The 23177-nt window shown below is 41.8% G+C and overlaps 1 protein-coding gene and 1 pseudogene across 1 annotated transcript; both read right to left on the bottom strand.

Annotated features, from left to right (window-relative positions):
* Positions 1-101: 101 nt before the first annotated feature.
* Positions 102-22916, bottom strand: KLKB1 (kallikrein B1). The gene is made up of 15 exons (XM_024562752.4): positions 22796-22916; positions 22143-22201; positions 18086-18248; positions 16675-16781; positions 14208-14367; positions 13659-13768; positions 9218-9377; positions 8315-8424; positions 8003-8165; positions 7792-7904; positions 7472-7640; positions 4871-5046; positions 3804-3899; positions 2085-2224; positions 102-1592 (listed from the first exon to the last, which is right to left on the bottom strand). The coding sequence occupies exons 2-15, from the start codon at positions 22198-22200 to the stop codon at positions 1401-1403; spliced, it is 1917 nt and encodes a 638-aa protein (XP_024418520.1). The 5' UTR covers position 22201; positions 22796-22916; the 3' UTR covers positions 102-1400.
* Positions 12406-12633, bottom strand: LOC112306810 (U2 spliceosomal RNA; annotated as a pseudogene).
* Positions 22917-23177: the final 261 nt, after the last annotated feature.

The raw sequence follows: 23177 nt of genomic DNA, 5'->3' as shown, positions 1-23177 counted from the left end.
AGGTCATGCCCTGACCAACAAAATGCCAATGGTTGTCCCGCAGGCCCTGTTCAAATACCCTGTAGAATTATCAATACGAAAAGCTGCAGATAAAAGGGTTTTATTGCAAACACTTTTTTTTCTGTTTAAACATGAAACAACATCCACACAGAATAAAGACCCATATCTTTATTGCATGCAAAGTAAAAGATGAAGTTGTGTTTATTTTTAATCCTTTCACGGAATCTGGCCCGATTTGATGAGATCTGGAGTTACTACTTCCAGAGAAAATTGAGTTCTTCAGTTTCTTGTTGCTATGGTTTGTGAAGAACCCAGACCGCATGGGGGACTTTTTCATCCCCTTCATCTGTAGCCCTTCCTACCGCTGACAGTGCCGTTGAGTATGGAAGAAAAACATCTCTTTTAGAAACTTGTCTACTTTTCTACTTCATTTACACAATATTCTGTAAGTGGCCACTTCTGTATAAATGTTACGTTTGCTTAAGCAAACCAAGTCCAGCTGCCTGGGACCAATGTGGTTATCACTGGCAGGCTTGGAATTTGTGTTACATAAGGATTGATAAGCATTCATTCCAGGGCTACCTGCTACAGCCATGAATTTACAAGACTGAACTTTGTGAGAATCTTTATACCTAGAATAAAGGGATAAAGATGAATTAGTGTTACAGATACCAATATCCACTGAACCCTCAGCAAAGCCGGTTCCTCGCCCTCCACAAAGGCTGTGCACTGAGCCTATTGCAGGAGCTGCAACCAGGCAGCTGCAGCCCCTCGGGTCACCCTTGCCAGGCAGTCTGTGGCAGTGCCAGGGTCACCGAAGTAGCAGGTGAAAAAGAAAAGCAGCACCACTATTCTCACAGGTTTGGGGAACTTACTCCTTTTCTTTGGAAAATGAATGTCGCACAGGTTTCTTCGGCAATAAAACAAACAAACCGATCACGCTTACTGGCTCTTCACCCGCAGTAAGGCTGGCAGTGGTAGATTTAACGAACATGTGGGTGAAGCCCAGAGAAGAAATTTTCTCTGACATATACTGAGTTCTGAAGAAAGCAGTAAGATTAGACTGGTCTTGGACATTGTGCTAAGAATCTAGTCATTTTTCTTCAGCTCTGTTTCACAATCAGAAAAAAAAAAATCACTCTTTATTCCACTCTTTTGCAATTTTATTTCACAAAAAGCAACTGTGATGTTTAGATAGCGTCTCCCGTTATTAGTGCTGTTGTCACAGGCTGAAAGCCTGCCTCTGCACGACACCACCCTGAGCAACTTCGTGGGCATTGTCCCTTTTTATGTTCATGCAAAGGACGCGGGACAAGTGTCACCGTCCGTCTTTCTGCAGATAAGAACTCCAAGTGCTAGGATTTGAACTGTGGGCTCTGCCCCACCTCTGCGAAGCTTCCTCATGCCGGCGACTTCATCAAAGACTGACCATCACCTTCCCGTGTTTTTTCTAAGATCCAGTCCATGTACTCAGCAACTTTGGTGTAGACACCTGGTTGTTCTTTGCGGGCACAGCCTTCACCCCAACTGGAGATGCCCACCAAATGCCACATTTCGTTGTGCTGACAAACTAAGGGACCACCTGAGTCTCCCTGGGGCACAGTGGGTAGAAAAAGAAAATGATAGAAGGTTATGACAGACATGCCTTGAAAATTCTGTAGTCACACCACACATACCACATGCATGCAGTTTCTTATAGCTCTTCGTAGGTGTCTCTTACGCCTCGTTAGCTGTCGAATGTGGTAAAGATTATTTAATTCAGTAATGTATTGTCCACCAAAGAAGTTTTGACATCATCATTTCACTGTCAAATAAGTCTACTATTCTCACATTTTAGTACAATTGTTATATATACAATTGTCCTCCCTTGAATATAGCATGTCCCTGCGTAGATTGTCACATGTTTTTATATATGTATATATATTTTATACAGATTCAATTCTTAGAGGTTACATGTGGCATTAGCAGATTGTTTGGCTCAGCTTTTAAAAACAACTATAGTGAAATATGCTATTGGAAAATATATTTTCAAATGAATTTTCTCATGTAAACTATTGTGTTTTTTATATGACCAAATGCATTACCTTACAAGCATCTTTTCCCCCTTCTTTATAGCCAGCACAGATCATCTGTTTGGTGATTTCATAATCTCTGTATCTTTTCTGGCATTCTTCGTTTGTTACCAAAGGAATTTTTACCTTTTGTAGGATATTTTGGATTTCACCTATGAAATAACCGATATATAAGTTCAATAAGACGGAAGTCTCAAAGCAAATCAGAAGGATGAATTTTGCATGAAGCCCACTCCTGTGGATGTGAGCACTAAGGGCGAGTGGGGAGAGTTAGAAGAGAGGGGTGCTCTGTACGGCCTCGGATGCCGGGTTAGGACAACCTCAGAACCTGAATCCGGCCGGAGACTTCGCTTCCATGTTGTCTGCTGTCTTCTCATCTCAATAGGAGCTCCTCAGAAATCCCTTCTTGTTGCCAGCAATCCGAAAGAACGAAAGGTTTCACCTTACAGTTTTTGTTTTATATATTAAAAATGATACTTTTTAAATATTTGGTATTTTGAAAAAATAAACCAAATATCTGGCAATAGAAGAATATTTTGTTCCTCAAGTAAATGCAAGTGAACGTGATGAACAGTTTATTTACAAATAAATCCTACCAGTGTCCAGTTAAGGTCACTTTTAAATCTTCCTGTATCTATTAGTTAAAAATATTGGGAAAATGTGAATTAACTGAATAAAGGACTGAATCAGAAAAGAATGATAAAGCTTGGCAATCTATATCTTTTTGTAAAAAATGATGCAAATATTATATCTTATTGTATCTATCAGGCACATAGTTTAGGAGAAGAGGAATGATTGGTCTTCCCCAAAATTTCAAGGGCAGTTGAAATGCCCCAAGTATCCATAAGTGGGGGTTCTTAACTTAGAATCCATAGGCAGAATTCACATTGTCTATAAACTTGGGTAGGAAAAAAATATGTCCTTATTTTTACCAGCCTCCCATTGAAGTCTAATACTCCCTTCAATTATGAATGCAGGCAACAGCCTCAGGAGTATTAGCCATATCTGTGCCTCTCCCAGCAATATAAATCCCAGGGATGTGCCTGTCGCATTACAGTGGTGGCAGATAACTGAAATGATCATTTGTGCTCATCCCAGTTTCAAAGTTATCATAGTCATTAGAACAACGTGCTATTTAATATATTAATAAAGAAGCACGTGGGTTACTACATCATAGCTTTTTAAAGGTATTTTTTTGATAACTGTCTCGTAATTTCATCGGTTGCTTTTGTAACCCTATGCATTTTTATTCAAGCATTAAAAACATCATTCAAGAAGTAGTTCATAGGCTTTATCAGACTGCAGGAGAGATGCATGGAAAAATACATAAATAAAAGCTGCCATTCAGAGATGGTGTGGCTGCCTATATTCCTGGTCATTCATAGCCAGGGACAGCTGTGCCATTGGGAAATGGGAACACTACTGATACTAAGAAGAGGGTGGGCTGGAGTGGGCTTGTCAGCCCTCTATGGGACCAGCCCTTCATATGAAGTCGAACAAATGATCTTTTTTATAGGGTAAGATGCTCAATAGTTACCTTATTTATTCTTCCAGGCCCAGGCAAAAATACCTTCTCAAGGGCCACTGAACGAATATTCGAGAATCGGTAGATTGGAAAGATCGTGAGTTTGGATGTAACATTAGACCGAGTGCCGAGTGAACGGGCCCGTGACACGCGCGCTAACGCCTGAGCCCTGCTTTGGGAACAACAGCTAACATGCTGTACTGCACCTCTTTCCTCGGTGAAGCCCCAGCCGGTTACCCAGCAGTTAGACTCAGTTATGCTTGCGTCATCTCGGGAAGGGAGGCATATCGGCTTCTGGAATTCTGAAAGGTAATTTTGAAATCAGAGTTTGGTTAAAGGTACAGACACTGATTTTTAAAACACACGTTTCTTCTCCCAGAGCCTCTTACTCCTGAGTAGCACCACCAAGAAGAATCATGCTTTTCTTCCTGCTCAATTTCTAAGGTCAGAGATTCAAGAAAATTTCTTCCTTCAGAGTCATTTCCACATGACATTTTTGGTTTGAAATTTTTTGGCCTGAATTAAAAACCTCAGAACCCAAATTTATTGTCAGAAGCATTTAGAAGTCCTGTCTCAAACTGTGTATGATACTTTTCGTGGCAATCGAGTGTCTAACACTGTTTCAGGCAGCATTTTAAGTGCTTTAACTTATTAACTGACTTAGTTATTTTAACCACCCAATGGGGTCATTATCGTGCCCATTTTACAGATGAGGAAATCTGCAGCATTAAGAAATAAAAGCACCTTGCCCAAGGTCACAGAACTGTTAGTGGACGCAGTGGGCGTCTAGCAGCTCTGGGGCTTGTACCTGAAAGGCAGCATCTCTGACTACCATGTGCCTGTCTCCCCAGAGCCTCCCTCTGCATCAGTCTCTCCTCTACTCAAAGTACACCTGGGAGCTAATATCTGGTCCTGCTCTCCCTCATCCAGCCTCGATATGCCCAAGGCCGAAGCACAGGTAACAAAGCACGCTCCACTTGTCAAGGGAGCCATGCTTCCTGGAGGCCAAGGACACTTCTGTGTCTATTAGTTCAATGGGGTACAGGTGGTCGTATTGCCACCTGAAAGAACTAAGGGACATTTCTCACCCCCGCTAGCAAGTTTTATGTCAAGTCCCAAGTCTTACCTTCCCTGGCAATCCTCACTTTTCCCCCAACTCTACCAACCAGAAAATAAATACGATCTTTGCCGATTCCGCCCTCTCCTCCCAGTGGATGTGGAAACCTAAACCAGTGCTCCAGCTGCACAAACTCTCCTTCGATATGCCACGTACCGGTGTAATTCAAAGGAGTCTTGAGCTTTATTAAGGCAATATCGTGAGTGGTTTCTGAGATACTATAATTTTCGTGAATAATAATCTCTTTTATCTGTGAGAAAGGTGTTTCTTTTGTTATCTCTGACAAATTTAAAAGGCCACCATAAATGCGCCACATGTCCGAGTAGGAGAGCCTAGGAAAGAAAAATAAACATCTGCTTGAAACCAGAAAGGCTGGTCCTTCGTCCTTCTACTTTACCATCAGCGACAACAACAATCAAACAAACAAACAAACAGAAACTTGGGAACAGAATACTGCACGTAACATGGTCTTACCGGCCTAATCTCTCCTCCTGGAAATGTATCATCACCCACAACATCTGTCTTGGACCTCTGAAGAGTGAGTTAGTAACACTGAAAATACACATTGATGTGATGATCTCACATTTGTTGTGAGTAATACTATAAACATGTCGCTGTCCCATTCTGGGAGAAACTGGTTGGGACAGAGTCTAGCAGTTTATCACGGGAAAATCATTCTCAGCTCACTGATCCTGAAAGCGACTTTTCACAAAATTCAGAAGTGTCGGGAAGTCGACTGATTTTACAGAAGCCCCCTCTGACAGGGCGGGAGTGGGGGGGACTTCAGTGCCATTCAAAATCTATCTATGTTTTGGGAAGTGTGAACCTTTAAATGAACTCTTTAAACATTGTAAGATCCAAAGTAAACCTAAAATTATTATTTAAAGCACTCTTGTGTAAAGATATGGAAAATGTTTATTTTCAAGTAAGTGGTGCAAGACACGCACGAAACTCCAGCTCTTACAAACACAACGCTGAGCCTGCAAGGCTAAAATTTCTTAATGTAAATAGGTGTAGCCACCATGCAAAACAGTATGGAGGTTCCTCAAAAAGTTAAAAATAGAACCATATGACCTAGCAATGCCTCTTCTGGGTACACTTCCAAGGGAAACAGGATCACCATCTCAAAGAGATAACCACACCCACATTCATTGCAGCATTATTTACAGTAGCCAAGACACGGGAAAAACCTAGGAGCCCATCAACAGATGAGTGGGTATAGAAAATATGGCCTGAACAATGAAATACGATACGGCCAGAAAAAGAAGGAAATCCTGCCATTTGCATCAATAAGATGAAACTTGAGGTCGTCGCCCTAAGTGGAATACTCAGATAGAGAAAAATACTGCATGATCTCACATGTGGAATCTAAAAGTCCCTGAACTCAGAGAAACAGAGAGCAGATCGGTGGTTGCCTCAGGGGAAAGGTGGGGGTGGAGAAGGTCAAAAGTTACAAACTTTCAGGTGTAGGACGGATACATTCTGAGCAGGTGAGGTGCTGTGTGGTGATTCTACTGTATTGGTTGATGTTACTGTATTGTATACTTGAAAGTTGCTAAGAGAGTAAATCTTAAAAGTTCTCACCCTACGCACACGAAACACTGTAGCTATGTGAGATGATGGATGCATTAACTAACCTCCTCATAGTCATCTTCTTTGCAACACATACATGTATCACATCACTATGCTGTATACCTTAAATCTATGCAATGTTATACGTCAATCATATCTCAGTAAAGCTGGGGGAAAAGGGTGTAGATTCTTGATCCCAAATTGGGATTTATTTAGTGAAAAGGGGAACAACTATTTCCCATCACAAGATCTTCCTTGCAGTCCAACAGCCTTCCCCTCAGCAAGGTCATGGGTGCAGAGCCAACCCGGAGACACGCTGCTGCAGGCAGCTGGGGCGGAGGCCTGCCCTGTTCGGCTTGGCCCTCAGCAGCAGTACCCTGCACCCTGTTCACAGCACCTTTTAGACAGGGAAAGGGAGAATTCCGTGGAAGTGAAAATGCTTTTTGAAAGAGCTCAAGTGTCTTTTATTTTGCTATGAGTATCTCTTTTGCTCATTCATACGCTTTTTCCATTTGTACATGTATTTAATCACGGCTTATATTTTTTGAGTCACTTTATATCCCAGGAATAGTGTTAAGCAGTTTAAGTGTGTCACTTAATCCTCCAGTAGTCTTATGAATTAGACACTGTTGTGATTCATATTTTACAGATGGAAAATGAAAACAAGAGAGGTTTGCAGATTGCCCAAGGTCAGCCATGCCTCTGACATGAGGCGGAAGTGTGAGGCGGAGCTGTGACTCAAGCCTTGCCCAAACTACACAGTCTGAGCTTTTAAAACTTGAAAATCCTGTTGTGTATACTATTTCCCTGATAGAGGAGAAACATTAGATTCGATTAGATTACCTGCAATATATAGGGTAACAAACTATTACATTTTTGTTTTCTTATTTACTACTAATATTACTTAGTATATTTGTGAATTCACGGGCCTGAAAACGCAGGCTTTGAAGAAGCAGGTGGGACATTTTTTAGTTATTCTGTAAAGCACACTTTTGTAAACACACCCCACGTTGGTCTGATGGGGCACATCGGTGACATTTGAATGCCATCTCTGCTTTAAAATGCTTTGCATTAACTAAGAATAAACTTCCATTGCAAAACTGACAAGATGATCAAGAATTCAGTGCAGATTCTTCAATATGAAAAGCAAGATAGGACGCTGGATAAAACGCAGCCCAAACGTACCCATTGAAGCAATGGGCAGCGGTGAGGACCCACTGGTGACCAATGATGGAGCCTCCACACATGTGCTTCTGGGCTCTCAGCTTCACCTGAAGGCTGACCTGCCAGGGCCACTCTCCCCAAGAAGAATTGGTTCCCCCAACGATGCGCATGGCTGTTTTTGTGGTGCAGCCTAAAAGGAGAGTGTGGAAGGTAGTGGCTGAAATTAGAGGCAAAGCAGCCGAGAAAGACGAGACCCATAATTCCTTTATGTAAGACCATGGATCTATGAAAACAATGCAGACGTCCCTTTACGAGTCTATGAAAAGGTGAGGCTGACTCACCGGTGCCATTTCCACTTCTACAGAGTCTCAAAGAATAGCCAGATCTTCCTCGTGTCCCGTGTGTAATCCGGGTTGGGGAGCCGTCCTCGGATAACCGTAAGGAGCACTTGCACCTGCATAAAATGAGCGGGACAAAGATTAAACCTTCCCAGAGGGGCAGGCCTCACGAAACCGTCTGCTGGCTGTCTTTGAAAGATACATTGTCACTGACTTGTCTCCTCTGCAGTCTTCTGGGAGTAAAGAGTACGTGAAAAACTGACAGCGGACCATCTTCGTGCAGGTCTCTTGGCAATCGCTCACTCCTTCAGCGAAGGTCACGTTCAATTCTTCCCCGCCGAAATCAGCTCCTGCGTAAGTCCTTGAATGGCAGGGCTCTGTGGCAAGTGGAAACATAGGAAGATATAAAATGAAAGCAGCACTAAGCCACATTCACACAAGTCTCTGGTACATTGAGGATTGTTTCATCACCATTACTTGTTAGAAAATCGGCCACATTTTGTGCGTCGTGATTGAATCACATTACCAGGCAAAGTTCGTTTGCAGGTTAAAAGGCTGTATCCAGATACGGTGTTTTCCCGAGGAGTCGGGGAGCTTGGGGTCCCACTTTTGGAAGTCTTAAGTAAACAAACATTTCTATTTTTTAGAAAAAGCAAAAGAAAGAAAAAAGCATGAAAGGTGAATAAAAAGCATTTAATGTCAAAAAAAAAAAGAACCCCCCCCCCCAAATTTTATTCTTCTGAGAAATTCTCTTCAAAGCAATTCAGACTGCAGGACTCTAATAAATCACAGCAATTAAATGTAAGTCAAGCCACATCTACCTCTAAAGAAAACTGATAGGCACGGATAACATAAAAAGGGAGAATGGTAAGGTTCCACCTTCTGACTGGAAAAAAAGAGAGAGAAAAGAACCAATTCTGGGGGTTTATGCTGCTGACGATGTTACGTAACAAGATAACCTTCTCTTAGCTCCATGTTGCATATAAGATATATATATATATATAGAAACAGAAGGTTATCTGAGGGTAAGCAGGTCAAACCAGAACCTGGATCAGAATAAATAGGGCTCCAGTTTCTGAAACAGAGGAGTTACAACAAATGGGCTTAAAGAATGTGCTCCTGGCAGGGGATTTTTACTTCAAGCTGATACAAAACATTAAGATCAGTAGGAAAGGGATCTGATCCTTCTTTTTCCATGGCTGTTGTTTCCTCGACTCAATGATGTGTTTAAGTACAAGAAGGTAGGCAGAGAAATCTGCTAATCTCTCAAGTAAGCTGCACCTGGCCGAAAAGTCTGGTCCCTACTTATATGGTGGGTATCAAGCATTTTGAGGGAAATGAACAAAACTGTAAAAAAAAAATAACCTCAAACTATAAAGTTAAAGTGATGTCAAGACAGCAGCTAACACTGCTTCGCGTTCTGACTCACCTTTGTGATTCTGTAGGTGAGTCATTTGTATAGAATGTAAAGAAGAGGCAGCTGGGGTGGTAGGTGCAAATGCTTCGACACACAAGGGCATCTGGAGCAATCACTCGGGCCACATCCACGTCCGAAAACTCGAGATGTTGGAACATGTTCATGTGGCAACCTGTGAACTCACAGAGGGCAGGTGTTGCTTGGTAAATGACACATTGCTAAATGTGCACGTCCTTTGTCATCATAACTACGGAAATGATCGCTCTTCATTGCACTGAACATCCTCAATGAAAAGACATCAACATTTTCCCAACCTTGTTTGCCATTTGGAAGAAGGAAAAACTTGTTAACTCTCATAAAAGACAGATTGCTAGGCCAGAGAAGTAAAAAAGTTCATCCTCTGGTCCTAACTCCATCCTAACCAGTACAAAACACTTAGGTTACTCAGCGTGGATTTATATTTTCTTTATGTTACCTTGACTCTGAATTCCCAGCCTTAGGAACATGAAGTTTTATGTTATATTTTCCTGAATATTATGAAAAAGATTTTAATAAAAAGAGATTAAGAAAAATATTATGTAGCTAACAAAAATGCCATATGCCCATTGAAATTAGAACAGAAGAAAATCCACCTTCATTATTCTTATTTAATCTTATTTTACTTACATTTTTGTGTACATATTATTGTACTCATTTTACTTAATTTGATAACACATAAGTTCCATTAAAATTATAGAAGCCAAGACTTGGACTACCAACCAAGATGGAGGCATAGGTAGACACACTGTGCCTCCTTGCACAACCAAAAGAAGGACAACAACAAATTCAAAAACAAAAAACAACCAAAACTGCCAGAAAATTGAACTGTATGGAAGTCTGACAGCCAAGGAGTTAAAGAAGAAACATTCATCCAGACTGGTAGGAGAGGCAGGGATGGGCAGCAGGGTGGAGAGGACTCAGAGCAAGGTGGGGGCTAGTGGACCAGGTGGTTCCACATTCTTGTGCAGATAAACAGGGAGGAACAACTGGGGAGCAAGACAGGCTGTGCAACTCAGGGTTCCAGCTCGGGGTAGTAAAGCCTCAAAACCTCTGACTAAAAAAACATGTGGGGGTTGAGGTGGCAGGAAAAACTCCCTGCCTCACAGGAGAGACCTACAGGGTCCTGGAACATACACAAACCCACCCACCCAGGAATCCACACCAGAAGGGCTCAATTTGCTTGTGGGTAGCAGGGGAAGTGAGTGAAAGCCGGTGGAGAGCCAGGCAAGCGACATTGTTGCCTCTTGGACCCCCCCCCACATATAGCATCACATAGCAGCTACATGGGTTGCCCACCCTGGTGAACACCCAAAGCTCCATCCCTTACTATGTAATAGGTGCACCAAGACAAAAAGAAATGGTCCAAATGAAAAAAGATCAAAGCTCCAGAAAAAATACAACTAAGTGATGAAGAAATAGCCAACCTATCAGATGCACAGCTCAAAACCCTGGTAATCAGGATGCTCACAGAATTGATTGAATATGGTCACAAAATAGAGGAAAAAGTGAAGGCTATGAAAAGTGAAATAAAGGAAAATGTACAGGGAACCAACAGTGAAGGGAAGGAAACTGGCACTCAAATCAACGGTTTGGAGCAGAAGGAAGAAATAAACATTCAACCAGAACAGAATGAAGAAACAAGAATTCAAAAAAATGAGGGGAGGCTTAGGAACCTCTGGGACAACTTTAAACGTTCCAACATCTGAATTATAGGGGTGCTAGAAGGAGAAGAAGAAGAGCAAGAAATTGAAAACTTATTTGAAAAAATAATGAAGGAGAACTTCCCTAATGTGACAAAGGAAATAGACTTCCAGGGAGTCCAGGAAGCTCAGAGAGTCCCAAAGACTTTGGACACAAGGAAGCACACACCTGAGGCACATCGGAATTACATTACTCAAGATTAAAGATAAGGAGAGAATCTTAAAAGCAGCAAGAGAAAAGGAGACAGTTACCTACAAAGGAGCTCCCATAAGACAATCAGCTGATTTCCAAAAAGAGACCTTGTGTGCAAGAAGGGGCTGGAAAGAAGTATTCAAAGTCATGAAAAGCAAGGACCTACATCCAAGATTACTCAATCCAGCAAAGCTATCATTTAGAATGGAAGGGCAGACAAAGTGCTTCCCAGATAAGGTCAAGTTAAAGGAGTTCATCATCACCAAGCCCTTATCATATGAAATGTTAAAGGGACTTATCTAAGACAAAGAAGAAGATCAAAAATATGAACAGTAAAATGACAACAAACAACTGAACCTAAAACAAACAAAACAAAACAAAAACAAACCTAAGCAAACAACTAGAACAGGAACAGAATCACAGAAATGGAGATCACATGGAGGGTTATCTGCAGGGGAGGGGGAGAAAGGGAGAAAAGGTACAAGGAATAAGAAGCATAAATGGCAGGTACAAAATAGGGGGAGGTTAAGAATAGTATAGGAAAAGGAGAAGCCAAAGAACTTATAGGTACGACCCATGGACATGAACTAAGGGGGGGATGCTGGTTGGAGGGGCAGTGCAGGGCAGAGGGGAATAAAGTGGGGGAAATGGGACAACTGTAATAGCATAATCAATAAAATATATTTAAAAGAAAAAATAAAATAAAATCTTAAAAAATAAAATTATAGAAGGTTAGTAATGATCACAATTATGGGAAAGACAAAAAGAACTTAACTTAAATGAGCATAGTTCAATTAGGAGAGAGCCCCCCACCATAACATAATATCTGCATAGGTGCAGGCTGGGAAATTAGAGCTGAACTATTTAAATCTTTTTTTTTTAATAAAAACATAGTATGGGTCATCTAGGTCAACCTCTAACAGCATCCTCTCAAGGACATCCCCGACAAGTTGTTCAAGCCTTGCTTAGTCGTCCACTGATAAGGAGCTCACCACCTGATGACGAGGCCCGTTTCTCTCTGGACCCCTCTTGGTGTTAGAAACTTGTCATGTTCCATGGCAGTCTCTACCTAGATCTGCCTTCTGGAACCACTTGGGTTCATCCAATCCCTCTCCCAATGGCGGGTCTTCGACAAACAAAAAATTAAGACTGTCATCCTGACTCTTGTCCTGGTTAAATATCTTTAGCTTCCTCACTGAACCATTTTTTATTTTCCTTTACGTCTAGCTATCTTACCATCCTGGTTATGTTCCTCTGAAGTACTGCATACAAAATGCGGGTCACAGAACCAAGTGCAACTCCCCAGGCACGCTCTGCACGGAGAGTGACTGCTGTTGGACACAGGGTTTCCTCTGGGATGAGGAAAACGTTCTGGAACCGCATGGCAGTCACCCTCGCGCAATTTTCTGAACACACCGAAAACCACTGAATTGTACCTTTTAAACTGGTAAGAACAGATAGTACACTTGACCTCAGCCAAAAGGCTGAGAAGCAAAGGATTGTTTATCTTAAAAGGGTTAATTCATGTTATGTAAATTATATGTCAAATTCTAAAAACTAGGAAAAATGTATACTACGTTAAAATATCACACTTTAAGAAACGGAAAAGGGATAAGAATATTAAAAATTAAGTAATCGGGACCATTTGGACCGATACATCTGGTACACGTCAGGGAGGGGGTGTGCTGGGGAAGAGAAGAAACAAGAAAAGTGATGCATGGTTGCTCGCTTCCCAGTCTTCCATGGAGGGGTCCCAACTCAGTGCCACTACAGGGCTTGGCACAGAGCTGACACCTGATGCTTTGTAGACTTGGCTGCCAGTGATTTGGTTTCAAGAGCAACTTAGAAGTAACACCCTGATATGCTAAAGAGTGTCATGGCGATTTTCTGGATGATTCCACTGAAATTATGTCTATGTCTGAAATGACAGGGTTTCACTGATTCATTATGCTGGAGTCATTTGACTCAATACTGGACATCACCAACAAATGACCCTGCAGTTTTCTCTGCGTATCAGTGCACTAGCTCTGATGGCCCACACAGCCATCAACTCAGTGGTTTGGAACAACCCCAGTCCATCCTCTCACGAGTTCTGGAGATGAGAAGTCTGAGATGAGTCTTTCTGAGCTAATATGAGGATGCTGTCAGGGCTTCGCTCCTTTGGGAAGCTCCAGAGGAGGACCCACTTCCTTGCCTTCTCCTTCTAGAGGCCACCTGCATTCCTTGGCTTGTGGACCCTTCCTCCATGTCCAAGCCAGTGGTAGCACAGCTTCCAATCTCTCTGACTGATCCTTCTGCCTCCCTCTTTCTCTTATAAGGACCTTGTCACTTCATTGGGCCCATATGCATAATCCAGAGTGATCTCCAATGTCAAGGTTCTCAGTCACATCTACAAAGCCCCTTTTGCGGTATCAGGTGACATAATCACAGGTTGCAGGGATTAAGATGTGAACACACACATTTGGGGAGCTCTTACTCCGCCCACCGCAGTTACGTAGTGAAACGGTAGCCATGGAATTACCGATTTCTGAGAGTGCACAGGGCTTCAGGGAGAATCCGGACACCACGTTTTTCAGTGCCTTTATACTGGTCGGTGTTCCCGTCAGGCTCTGCTTTAACAGGCACTTGTTCCTGAAGGTGAAGAAAGGAGGTTACTTTGCTTCCTCAATTGCAAAGTGCACGCAGCCATCCATTTCATGGGCCGTGAAAAATAAAAAAAGCAAGCTGAACAATGACTTTGGAAATGAGTGGGCTAGGGGGTTGCTTGTCTAATGAAATAGACGTCTTCACCCTCTGCAGAGGAAGGCTAAACGTAGGAATGGGGTGGCAGACCTCATCCTATAGTATGTCATTCTCTACACCCTCATTCCACAAAGCACAGCTCTCTGGGAACCAAATGGAAAGCACCCTCTCTGGGGAAAATGACACCGAAATTAAATGAATAAGGAGAGTGTGTAGGTCTAAAAGCCCTATTTAGTTTTCATTTGGAAAATAGAAAAAAGGTTAAGAAGAATGCAATTAAATCATAAAACCATCACGGTGAAGAACAAACATGAGGAATTTTACCCACCGGAACTCTGCATCATCAAACGCTTGGGTGGCGTAGGTGAAGAAGTTGCAGTGAATGCTATTGGTGCATCTTTTCTGGCATTCTTCAACACTTTCAACCTTAGATACATTGAAATTGTCTCCTCTCATGTCAATTCCTTCATACGTGTCCCTGTGGCAAGCTGTATACACAAAATGCACAGAGCCAGTTCAGTTTCCCTTCTAGAAACAGGTGGTCAGCTTGGGCAGCGTCGTTTTGAAGGAAGATACCCTCTTTTGGGCAAGTGCTCTATTAATTAGGGGGGTTAGAATTTTTTATTTCATCACTCAATGAGCATAGTCCACTTGAAATCAACACATTGCGATGTTCGGGAGTACTAGCATGGAAAACGGGCTACCTGGCTTCTAAAACCGCAAGGTGAGTGCAGCAATATGGGTAACACTTTGTGCTGAAATGATCGATGAGCGGCGGAAGATACACAAGGGCCCAATGCCACGGGCTGGGGGTTTGCCCCAGTACATAAACGGACAGCCTTCGGCCTCTTGCAGGAGCGAAGGAGCGCCTCACCTCTTTGCTTATCTCCCGGTTTTCAGCTACTCCTGTCTGATTGCAAACTGCATCTGCAGGCCTGTCATTGATGCCTGTATGTGTGACATCATCGTCACAAAATGCACAAGAGTTCTTGCGCATGCATGATGACACCATCTCCGTTCTTGCTTTAAAGTTTTCTTAAATTCCACTTCACCCTTCTGATTCAAATTTATCTCATATAAAAAAGGATAGATAATTCTTTTTACAGACAATGAACCAACTTGATGAATTAGGCTCTTTTTTTTTTTTTATTGAAGATTCAAATTTGTTCATGAGACTCTCGGTTAGGGAAACCAGGAGTATAAATTATAATCTATTGTATGGAATTTTCTACTCCTAATATGGTTGAAGAAGTCATAAAACTAGATTTAATGGTGGGGATGACAGAAAATACACAAAGTATTAAAAAACAATACACTGAGGTGGGCAGGGGAGAGCATTGTTTGCGGTGCTTCATTTGCCGATGATAGAGATGGAATCTCTTTCCAAGTCTGCTGCACGTGAGAAAAGAAGCAGACTAAGAGGTGGGATGGGATGCCTACAGACCAAAACTTCTTTATGATTAGTTAAAAGCTATAAACTGACCTCTAAACATTTAAAATAAAATTGGTCTTCAGTCTAGAAACTTTATTTGCCTGGTATCATTTTTACCTTTAATTCTCTTTCAGTTACTTGGGGAGAGTTAGAAGGGAACATTAAATCAGGTTCTGTGAATAGACTAATTTGGGGGCAAAAACAACGGAGAATTGAAAAGGCACAATATTATTTTTCTTTAAATTGCACTATGATACCATAATTGAAAATAATGCTTAATTGCATAATCGATACTAAATTATATTAAGATATAAATTTGATCTTAGAAAATAGGAAATGTACTCTTCTTCAAGTGAACTACTACGTATTGGCTAAGAGAGGCCACCATATTTATAGTAACTAAGGGCTGCTTACTTTACAAACTGCGGGCACAGAAGTATGTGGTGTTGAGGGGGCAGTGTTAACGGGGGAGGAAAGAATGGAAAATGTGTAAACCTCTGAAACTTGAACCTACAAGGTGCACTGCAGATAGAAAACCTAAAATAGCAATGGTGTACAGTCACAACGTGATTATTTTAAGGTTCTGCCAACCTATCAGTTAAGAGAAACTTTTTAGTATTTTTAGTTTTCAGATCAGTCATGGTAGAGCTATAGTTCATTTGCCTTCAGTTTATTAGGATAGGGTTGGAAATTGTTTCTCAAGACATTAGCGGCAATAAGCACCAGAAGTACAGTTTTCTGGGCTCCTAGTGCTCACATTTGTTCTGAGCAGTGGTGTTTTTAGCGATGTTTACGGGACCCAGTCCTTCAGTGCAGGCGTTTAACAGGTTTTTTAGCCTCAAACTAGTGGCGTTTGGGGATGGAGAATCATGGCTGGTGGGCCTTCCCTGGGCCTTGTGGAGTACTCAGAGCATCTCTAGCCTCTGTTCACTGGGTACCAGTAGCATCATCGCCAAGTTGTAACAGAGGAAAACATCCCCAAATAGTGTCAAAGGCCCCCAGGAGAAAGGACAAAATCACCCCTGGTTGAGAACCAGGAGGAACCACTGAGGTGAAACAGGGAGAGTCCCTCTGTGTTCTCTTTAAGAGTCTTATCTGGGATCCAGGGAAGGCCACTATTTGGATGTCTGTTCTCTGTCTCACCTTCTACACGATAGTGCTAACCTTAACCTTGTAAGTAATAGGGGCTCATGAAGCAGGCGTTGTCTGATAAAGACTAGAGGATATGCCCCAAGTACTGTCCTTCTTTGTTATGCCTCAAAGGGCTCCCTGCCAAACATCCATGGAAATAGAGTTTGAGCAGAAGCAATACTAAGGGCGACTCACTAGTGATTCAAACTGAGCTGAGAAATCCACACCTTACCACTTATTTGATGACCGCATTGCTTTAAGGAAAGTCCAGAAATCGCACCTCTCCATGACATCCTCGGCAGGATTCCTGTAACACTGTCTTTCAAGAAGCAACCAAACCTGTTTTTAAAAGTAGCTTCACTTAGGAAGTAGAATAATAAAGACACATTGAGGAAATGTCTAGCATTTTTAGACACTCAGAAATATAACCAGGAGTAAGGAAAACAGGATAACTTCCCTGGCACTTGCTGGAAAAACATTCCTAGGGGCAATTACGTAATATCTAACGGTCTTTATAATACCTAACTTCCTCATTGTTTTCCTGTCCATTCACAATTTTAAGCACAGAAAGTCAATCATGTTAAAGAGTTAATGATTTTTCCTGTGTTCCCAATTTTTGGGGGAATTATGTTTCTACTTGGTAATTATTTCTGTACATACTTTCATTTACATACGAATAAATTAGTCAAGAGATGGATCTGCATTCATCTCGCTTGTCACTTCCTTCTACCCACAGCTTCTTTGTCTTTAATGCCAACTTTGACGGCGATTTCATTATTCAGAAGGGTTCTAGAACCCGACTCAACTTCTTACTTATAACGTTAACACCTGTCACACACAGTCGGGGTTTCTGTACAAGTTTAGCATGTAGAATCAAGGGATGACTGTCTAATCCCTAGTTTTTAAATTCAAATACAGTGAAGATTTTAGAAAAGAATGATAAATGTGGAAATGGGAATGATGAAGAAACAAACATTCATTCTGGATACCGATCAAAATTAAAGAAAATTATAATGAAACCATGGCTGAATTTAGGTAACTTCATGAAGTAGTAAGACTTTTAATTATGAACTACTTCTCCAGTGCTCTTACTTTTCCAAATCACCAGTTAATAATATAAATTCGCTCCCGTCCATATACAGTCTAGATGACCAAACTGTTCACTACAAGCATCATACAGGCCTGCCCTCTCCCAAGGTCAAAGGCTCTGGATCTTATTCAATTATATTTGCAACAAAATGCTTGCTTCCTAGTCCGTTTTCTTAGGACTGTGCTAGCCACAGATGTGATCACGTGTTCTCAAGCAGATGAAATATTCACCTCTTATCAAATCCTTTCTTGAATCATCACTTAACCCAATGATTCACAGGCATTTTTTTGGTAAGCCTTTAATAGAAGATGACTAGCTCCTGCTACTTTAAGTGAATGCAGCAATTGTTAAAAATGCAGATTTCTAGGTCCAAGAGACTTTGGTTCAGTAGGTCTGGGCTTCAGCCTAAGACATTGTTTATGTAAGAACCACTCTAGGTGACTCCTTGAACCCCATTTGAGAAACATAACCCTGTGATATGCTAAATAATTTTGTACACGATTCCATTTTGAAAAATGACTGGCTTCCCCAACATCGAAATACCGCCTTTTACCTTTTGTCTGTGTCATTGGTTGAACTTTCCGGAAGAAAACTGAATAGCAAGCACCTCGGGTGAAATGTGCACATCGCCCGGCAGTGCTGGGTGCTGGGGCTGTACACGGCCGTGACATCCCCACCTCTGAAGAAGACATCCTTATAGAGTTCAGTCAGGCATCCTGTGTGTAATCATTGGGGGGGAAAGCATTACTTTGGAATGAATACAAATAATATTCACCGAAATGTATTTGTTCTCTGATCCTTCCTATTTCCTCGACGGAATACCTAAAGATCTTTGGTCTGACTTTCATTATAGAGGCAGGGTATAACATATTTGAACGATGTAGGATGTTAACATCATTTTATGGGCACTTCTGTATAAAATCACTTGGTCAATTTTTATAAAATCATACAATAATTTGCACATAAATTGTCCTCGATAAAACTCAAGCCTAGCTTGGCTTCTCCCTGTTGCCTAACATGCTATGCAAGCATCATGCCTTAAAAATAACGATGTGTGGTCTCTTTTTCACAAACAGTTCCATGACAAACATCCTCCCTAGATTCTCCCGATTGCTCTGTAAGGGAAGCTAGAGACAGGCTTTAGCGTGGGCATGTGACTTTTTAAAATTTTTTTTAAGAAAGCAGGTAACTAACTGAGTTTCAGGGCAGGACAGATTTATCTGAGATCCACAGGGCAAATGAATGCCTTGCAACATAAATGCAGCTCTTCTGCCTTTCGAACTTGTTCCCTTTTATTGTGCAGAGTTGAATGTTCCTCATCTCAGTGTAATTCAAGTAAATGAACAGTTACTGGGTGTTTATTACTGTAGGAATGAGTGCAGGGAAGGCAGTATTTTCTGTTTCTATCAGCTCATTTTTTAGGTAGTTTAAGCAAATGCATGCATATGCCAAGGTGAAAATACATTTTGAGCTATTTGCTGTTTGGAATTGTTCCCAGTTCTAAATGACCCTGCATCCCACGCGTGGAGAGTATTAGAGTATTGTTACCTTTACAATTTTACTCTCTCATATATGAAAGTGATACTTGAACAGGTGAATTTAGGGGCCACCTTGAAAGGCCCCCCGCAAAGTCTGCTTAATAGGCTTCTCCAAATCAGGTAGAACATCTCCCTTAGCTGGCCAACTGCCCATTGGCCACAGGACATTCCCACGACCGCCTTGTCCATTGCTCAGGGCTGCAGTCACACTTCATTCCAATCACATCTATTTTTGAATTGCCTTTGAGGGAATGGGCAGCTTAGACATATATATTTTGTTAAACACTGACGTTTAAAATTTCGTCTGCACTCTCCAACCCCTCTGGGGATCTGGCCCCGTGCTTTGTTATGACAAACCAACTCAGCAAAGTGGCTTCTCTTCCTCTCAGAGGTGTGGCTGAGATGACTCACCCTCAGGGAAGGTTTATGTTTAGAAAGAGCAGAGATCTCTTCCGGCAGGAGCGGCTGGGAATACCAGTGGCCACGTGCACAGGACTAGAGTTCAGATAGGCACAAAACACTGAGTGAGAACGCTAGCTGCCAAGCAGGTGCTTTTTTTAGACAACTGGTGTTTTTGGCTGACTCATAATTATTAAGCCACCATCTTCCCCATGCCCACGCACAAAAAGGGCACAAACAATGACCGGTGCTAGCCTGGGAGCCCCTGTTCTGCACCTGAGCCTTTGTCAACTGCCATGTGACTCAGTTGGTAAAAGGGGACAACTAGAAATCCACTAACTTTGACGAGGACCAGAAAGAAAGTTCTAGTAAGTGTTCTTGTTTATCCGCATAAGTTGAGACTGACGGTGATGGTGATGATGATGGTGATGACGATGATGATGGTGGTGGTAATGATGATATGATGATGAGAGGCTTATTTGTATTGCATTTTAGAGTGTATGTAAAACATTATTCCACAAGTTATCTCATAACATAAAATATTATATCACACTGACCCTTGTGTCTACAGGCTTTGGGCAGATGATTTGGTCTTGTTTTAAAAAATTACATAATCAGTAAAGAGATGAAAAGAACTCTAATTTTTGAAAGTTGGGTGAAGGACATGAAAAGGTAATCTGTAAAAGAAAAACAAGCACTTAGGAAGTATATGAAGAATTGTAAGAATCCTAAGTACCGGTCAGTTAAAACAACTAGATGCCATTGTACTGACCAGAGTAGAAAAAATTTAAATTATCTAAGTTACCTCTGTTGAGGTACCGGTTTTGACTGCAAATGATAAGAAGAAAACTTAGTTCAAAGTGACGTGAGCCCAAATGAAATGTATTGGCTCAGATGGTGGATGGTGGATCCGCCTTCAGGAAGTGCTCAGCTGACCTCATCTAGATGTGGTTTGTCTCCATGCACCTGCTCCATTCCGGGTGTTGCCTTTGCTCCACCCGGGGCCCAGATTGAGGCCAGAAGCCCAGACCTCTGTGTCTGTGTTCCCCCACAGTTCAAGTCCAGCTTGAGAAAATGTATCTATCAATCAGAGTCTTATTTCTAGAAGTGCACTCAACAGTCTTGTCCCCGGGCTGTGTGAACTCACTGGCCCAGGCCTGCCTGGGTCACAGCCATAACCACATAAACCCAAACTGCTAAGAGGCAGCCGTTCCTAGAAATAGATCAGGATACGGCTTCCAGAAAGGGGTAGCCCTGTCGGGACACAAACCACTGATGGCTGTGCAAGTCCCCAAGTGGGAAAAAGGATCACTCTCATTTGCTGGTTGAAAAGGTCAATTTAAGAATAACCTTTCTGGAAGACAATTTCATAATGTGTATTTAAAACCTTCAAAGATACCCACATAAAAATACCAGCATCTGGTATTTTTATTTCCAAGTTTATTTTACTGAAATAATTGAGTATGTGTGTGAAAATCTGCCTACAAAAATACTATGGACAGGGAAGAATACTAAATTTCAAATAATATGACATATATTTATTCACTTGAAAAGATAGCTATAAATGGGAAACGTAGGTGATAAAAAGTATCTATAATTAATAACATCTTTGTTAAATGTGTAAGTTGACATGTATAGAAAAATATCTGAAAGATTAAACAAAAGGCTTTTAAAAATGGCCATTGCTGGATTATGGGACTATAGACAAGATGCAGTTTCTCATTTTTCTGCTTACTTGCACCTCTAATTTTCCTGGCATGATTTTACATACATATACAATTTTCTGCCAAAAAGATAAAATCGGAGCAGCCATGGTCCACAGCATCTCTGGCTTCTCATCCTCAACACTTGCTGGATTCTCATGGGGTGACGATTACGGCTCAGAGGAGCAACTCGGAGTTAGAGGACAGGGGGAGGGGAGTTGTGGGTTAGAAAATAAGAGCTTCTTCCTGAAGGAATTTTATCTCTTTATAAACATAACCCTTGCCCAGCAGTTGCTCCTCTTAGCCGTCCAGCTGAGAGGTAAGTAAGCACCACTGCGGCGTGGTCGTCCCAAGTCAACAGAGACTCCGCATCTGCCCCTCACAGCAGCGTACACAGAATGCCCCCCTACCGTGATTGAGGTAAAACAGTGTCCAGAATCGCCCCAATTCTCTGAAAACGTACCAGCATGGATAGAGAGAGAAATAAGCTCAAAATCGCTGGTGATGAAACCAGAACTACTCAAATGGATGGTTTACTAAATTACATTTAAGCCAGGTGCTCACAATTTTGCAATGGCTCCCTGGTTGCCTAAGAGAGTCTAAGCATGTCCCGTGTACCTACTCAGGCTGGACCCACACACTTGAAAATGGCTAGCACTCTTGAATACACCGTTGGTTTTTTAAAAAATGTGGATAGAGGGCTGATTGTTTGTTTGAAGTTCTGCTTTGTAGAGAGTCCTTTCCAAACAGGAGTTTCTGTTAACCCCTACCCCAGACATTCTCACTCCGGGCTCCTCCTCCTGAGTGGTCTAGGGCAAAGGTGAGCATTAAAAGGGTTCGTCCTGATTTGTTAGGGCCTGACTCCTTCCCCAAAGCTCCGTGTGCAAGAGTTTTCCCCAGGGGTGCTATGTTTTTCTTCACCACTGTTTCACACACCCTTAACTTTGTGTTTTACAGATAATCCACTCACCCCCGGAAACTGTAGCAAACAGGCAGATGAAATAAGCTGCTTGTCTGGATGAAATCATCCTAAAAGAGAAAGCAACACATGTATGACTCCACTGTTCATAGACGTATTTAACGTGAACCTTAATTTAAAAGGACATAGATTTTCTTCTAAATGTCTGAATTGTGAATCTAAGCTCACAATTAAAAGAACAAGGGTTTTCTGTGCATTTGGTGCCCAGGGACTTGGCACAAGGTGCAAATAGAGACTTCTAGACTAGTAAATGTGTTTGTTGTTCATTTTCCACCTATGCTGTTGGCAATTACGGAAAGGGAATTCGTAGAGGGGAATTACACAGTTGTGAATTCTCTTCATTTGGGCAGAAAGAAAATTATTGTAAATAATAGTGAAAATATCGTTCCAGGGTCCCTACCTAAAGCTCTTAACATATTTAAGCCCATTTAAAAAATTTTTTAAACAGTTACTACTCTTTTTTAATTTTAAAACATCTTACATTTTAATATTTCCATGTAAAAAAGCACCACTATCTTGGATCCTCTCTAAATACACAGGAAATTAAAACAAACTGGTAGCTTCTTCATGCCATAGAAACCACGCTTAATTTTTAAAGAAACCCACTGTCTTTGGAAGCCATGGGAACAACAGAAATTGCCTACCTGAAAGCGCAATTGCGTCTGTGCTTCCGGGCTGAGGGGCTCCCGCCAGTTCTGAAGGGATGGTCTTCGAGCGTCCCCCCTGCAGCAGGGCAGGTGGTGTTTGCTTGGCTTCGATGTTGACTTTGGCTTTCTGCCAGCGGTTCCAACTATCTGTCCTGTCAACATATTCTATGAAAGTGCCATTCCTGGGTTCAGCTATTTAGTATATTAACCATTTCACGTTGGGCCAAGGTGTGCCCAGGTTTCCCTTTTTAAAAATGTTTGTAACGTTTCCTGGTTATTGGGGGTCATGAAGCTTTAAACTCCTCTAACGGGACTTTGTCCATTATAATCGCCTAGATGCACAACTGAGTAAAGGCTGGGTGGGTACAGACAGCTGATC

The sequence above is a fragment of the Desmodus rotundus genome, chromosome 13 (genome assembly GCF_022682495.2).
Source record: "Desmodus rotundus isolate HL8 chromosome 13, HLdesRot8A.1, whole genome shotgun sequence".
Classification (NCBI taxonomy): domain Eukaryota; kingdom Metazoa; phylum Chordata; class Mammalia; order Chiroptera; family Phyllostomidae; genus Desmodus; species Desmodus rotundus.
The sequence above is the reverse complement of the archived record's forward strand: the minus strand, read 5'-3'. Positions and strand labels throughout refer to the sequence as shown.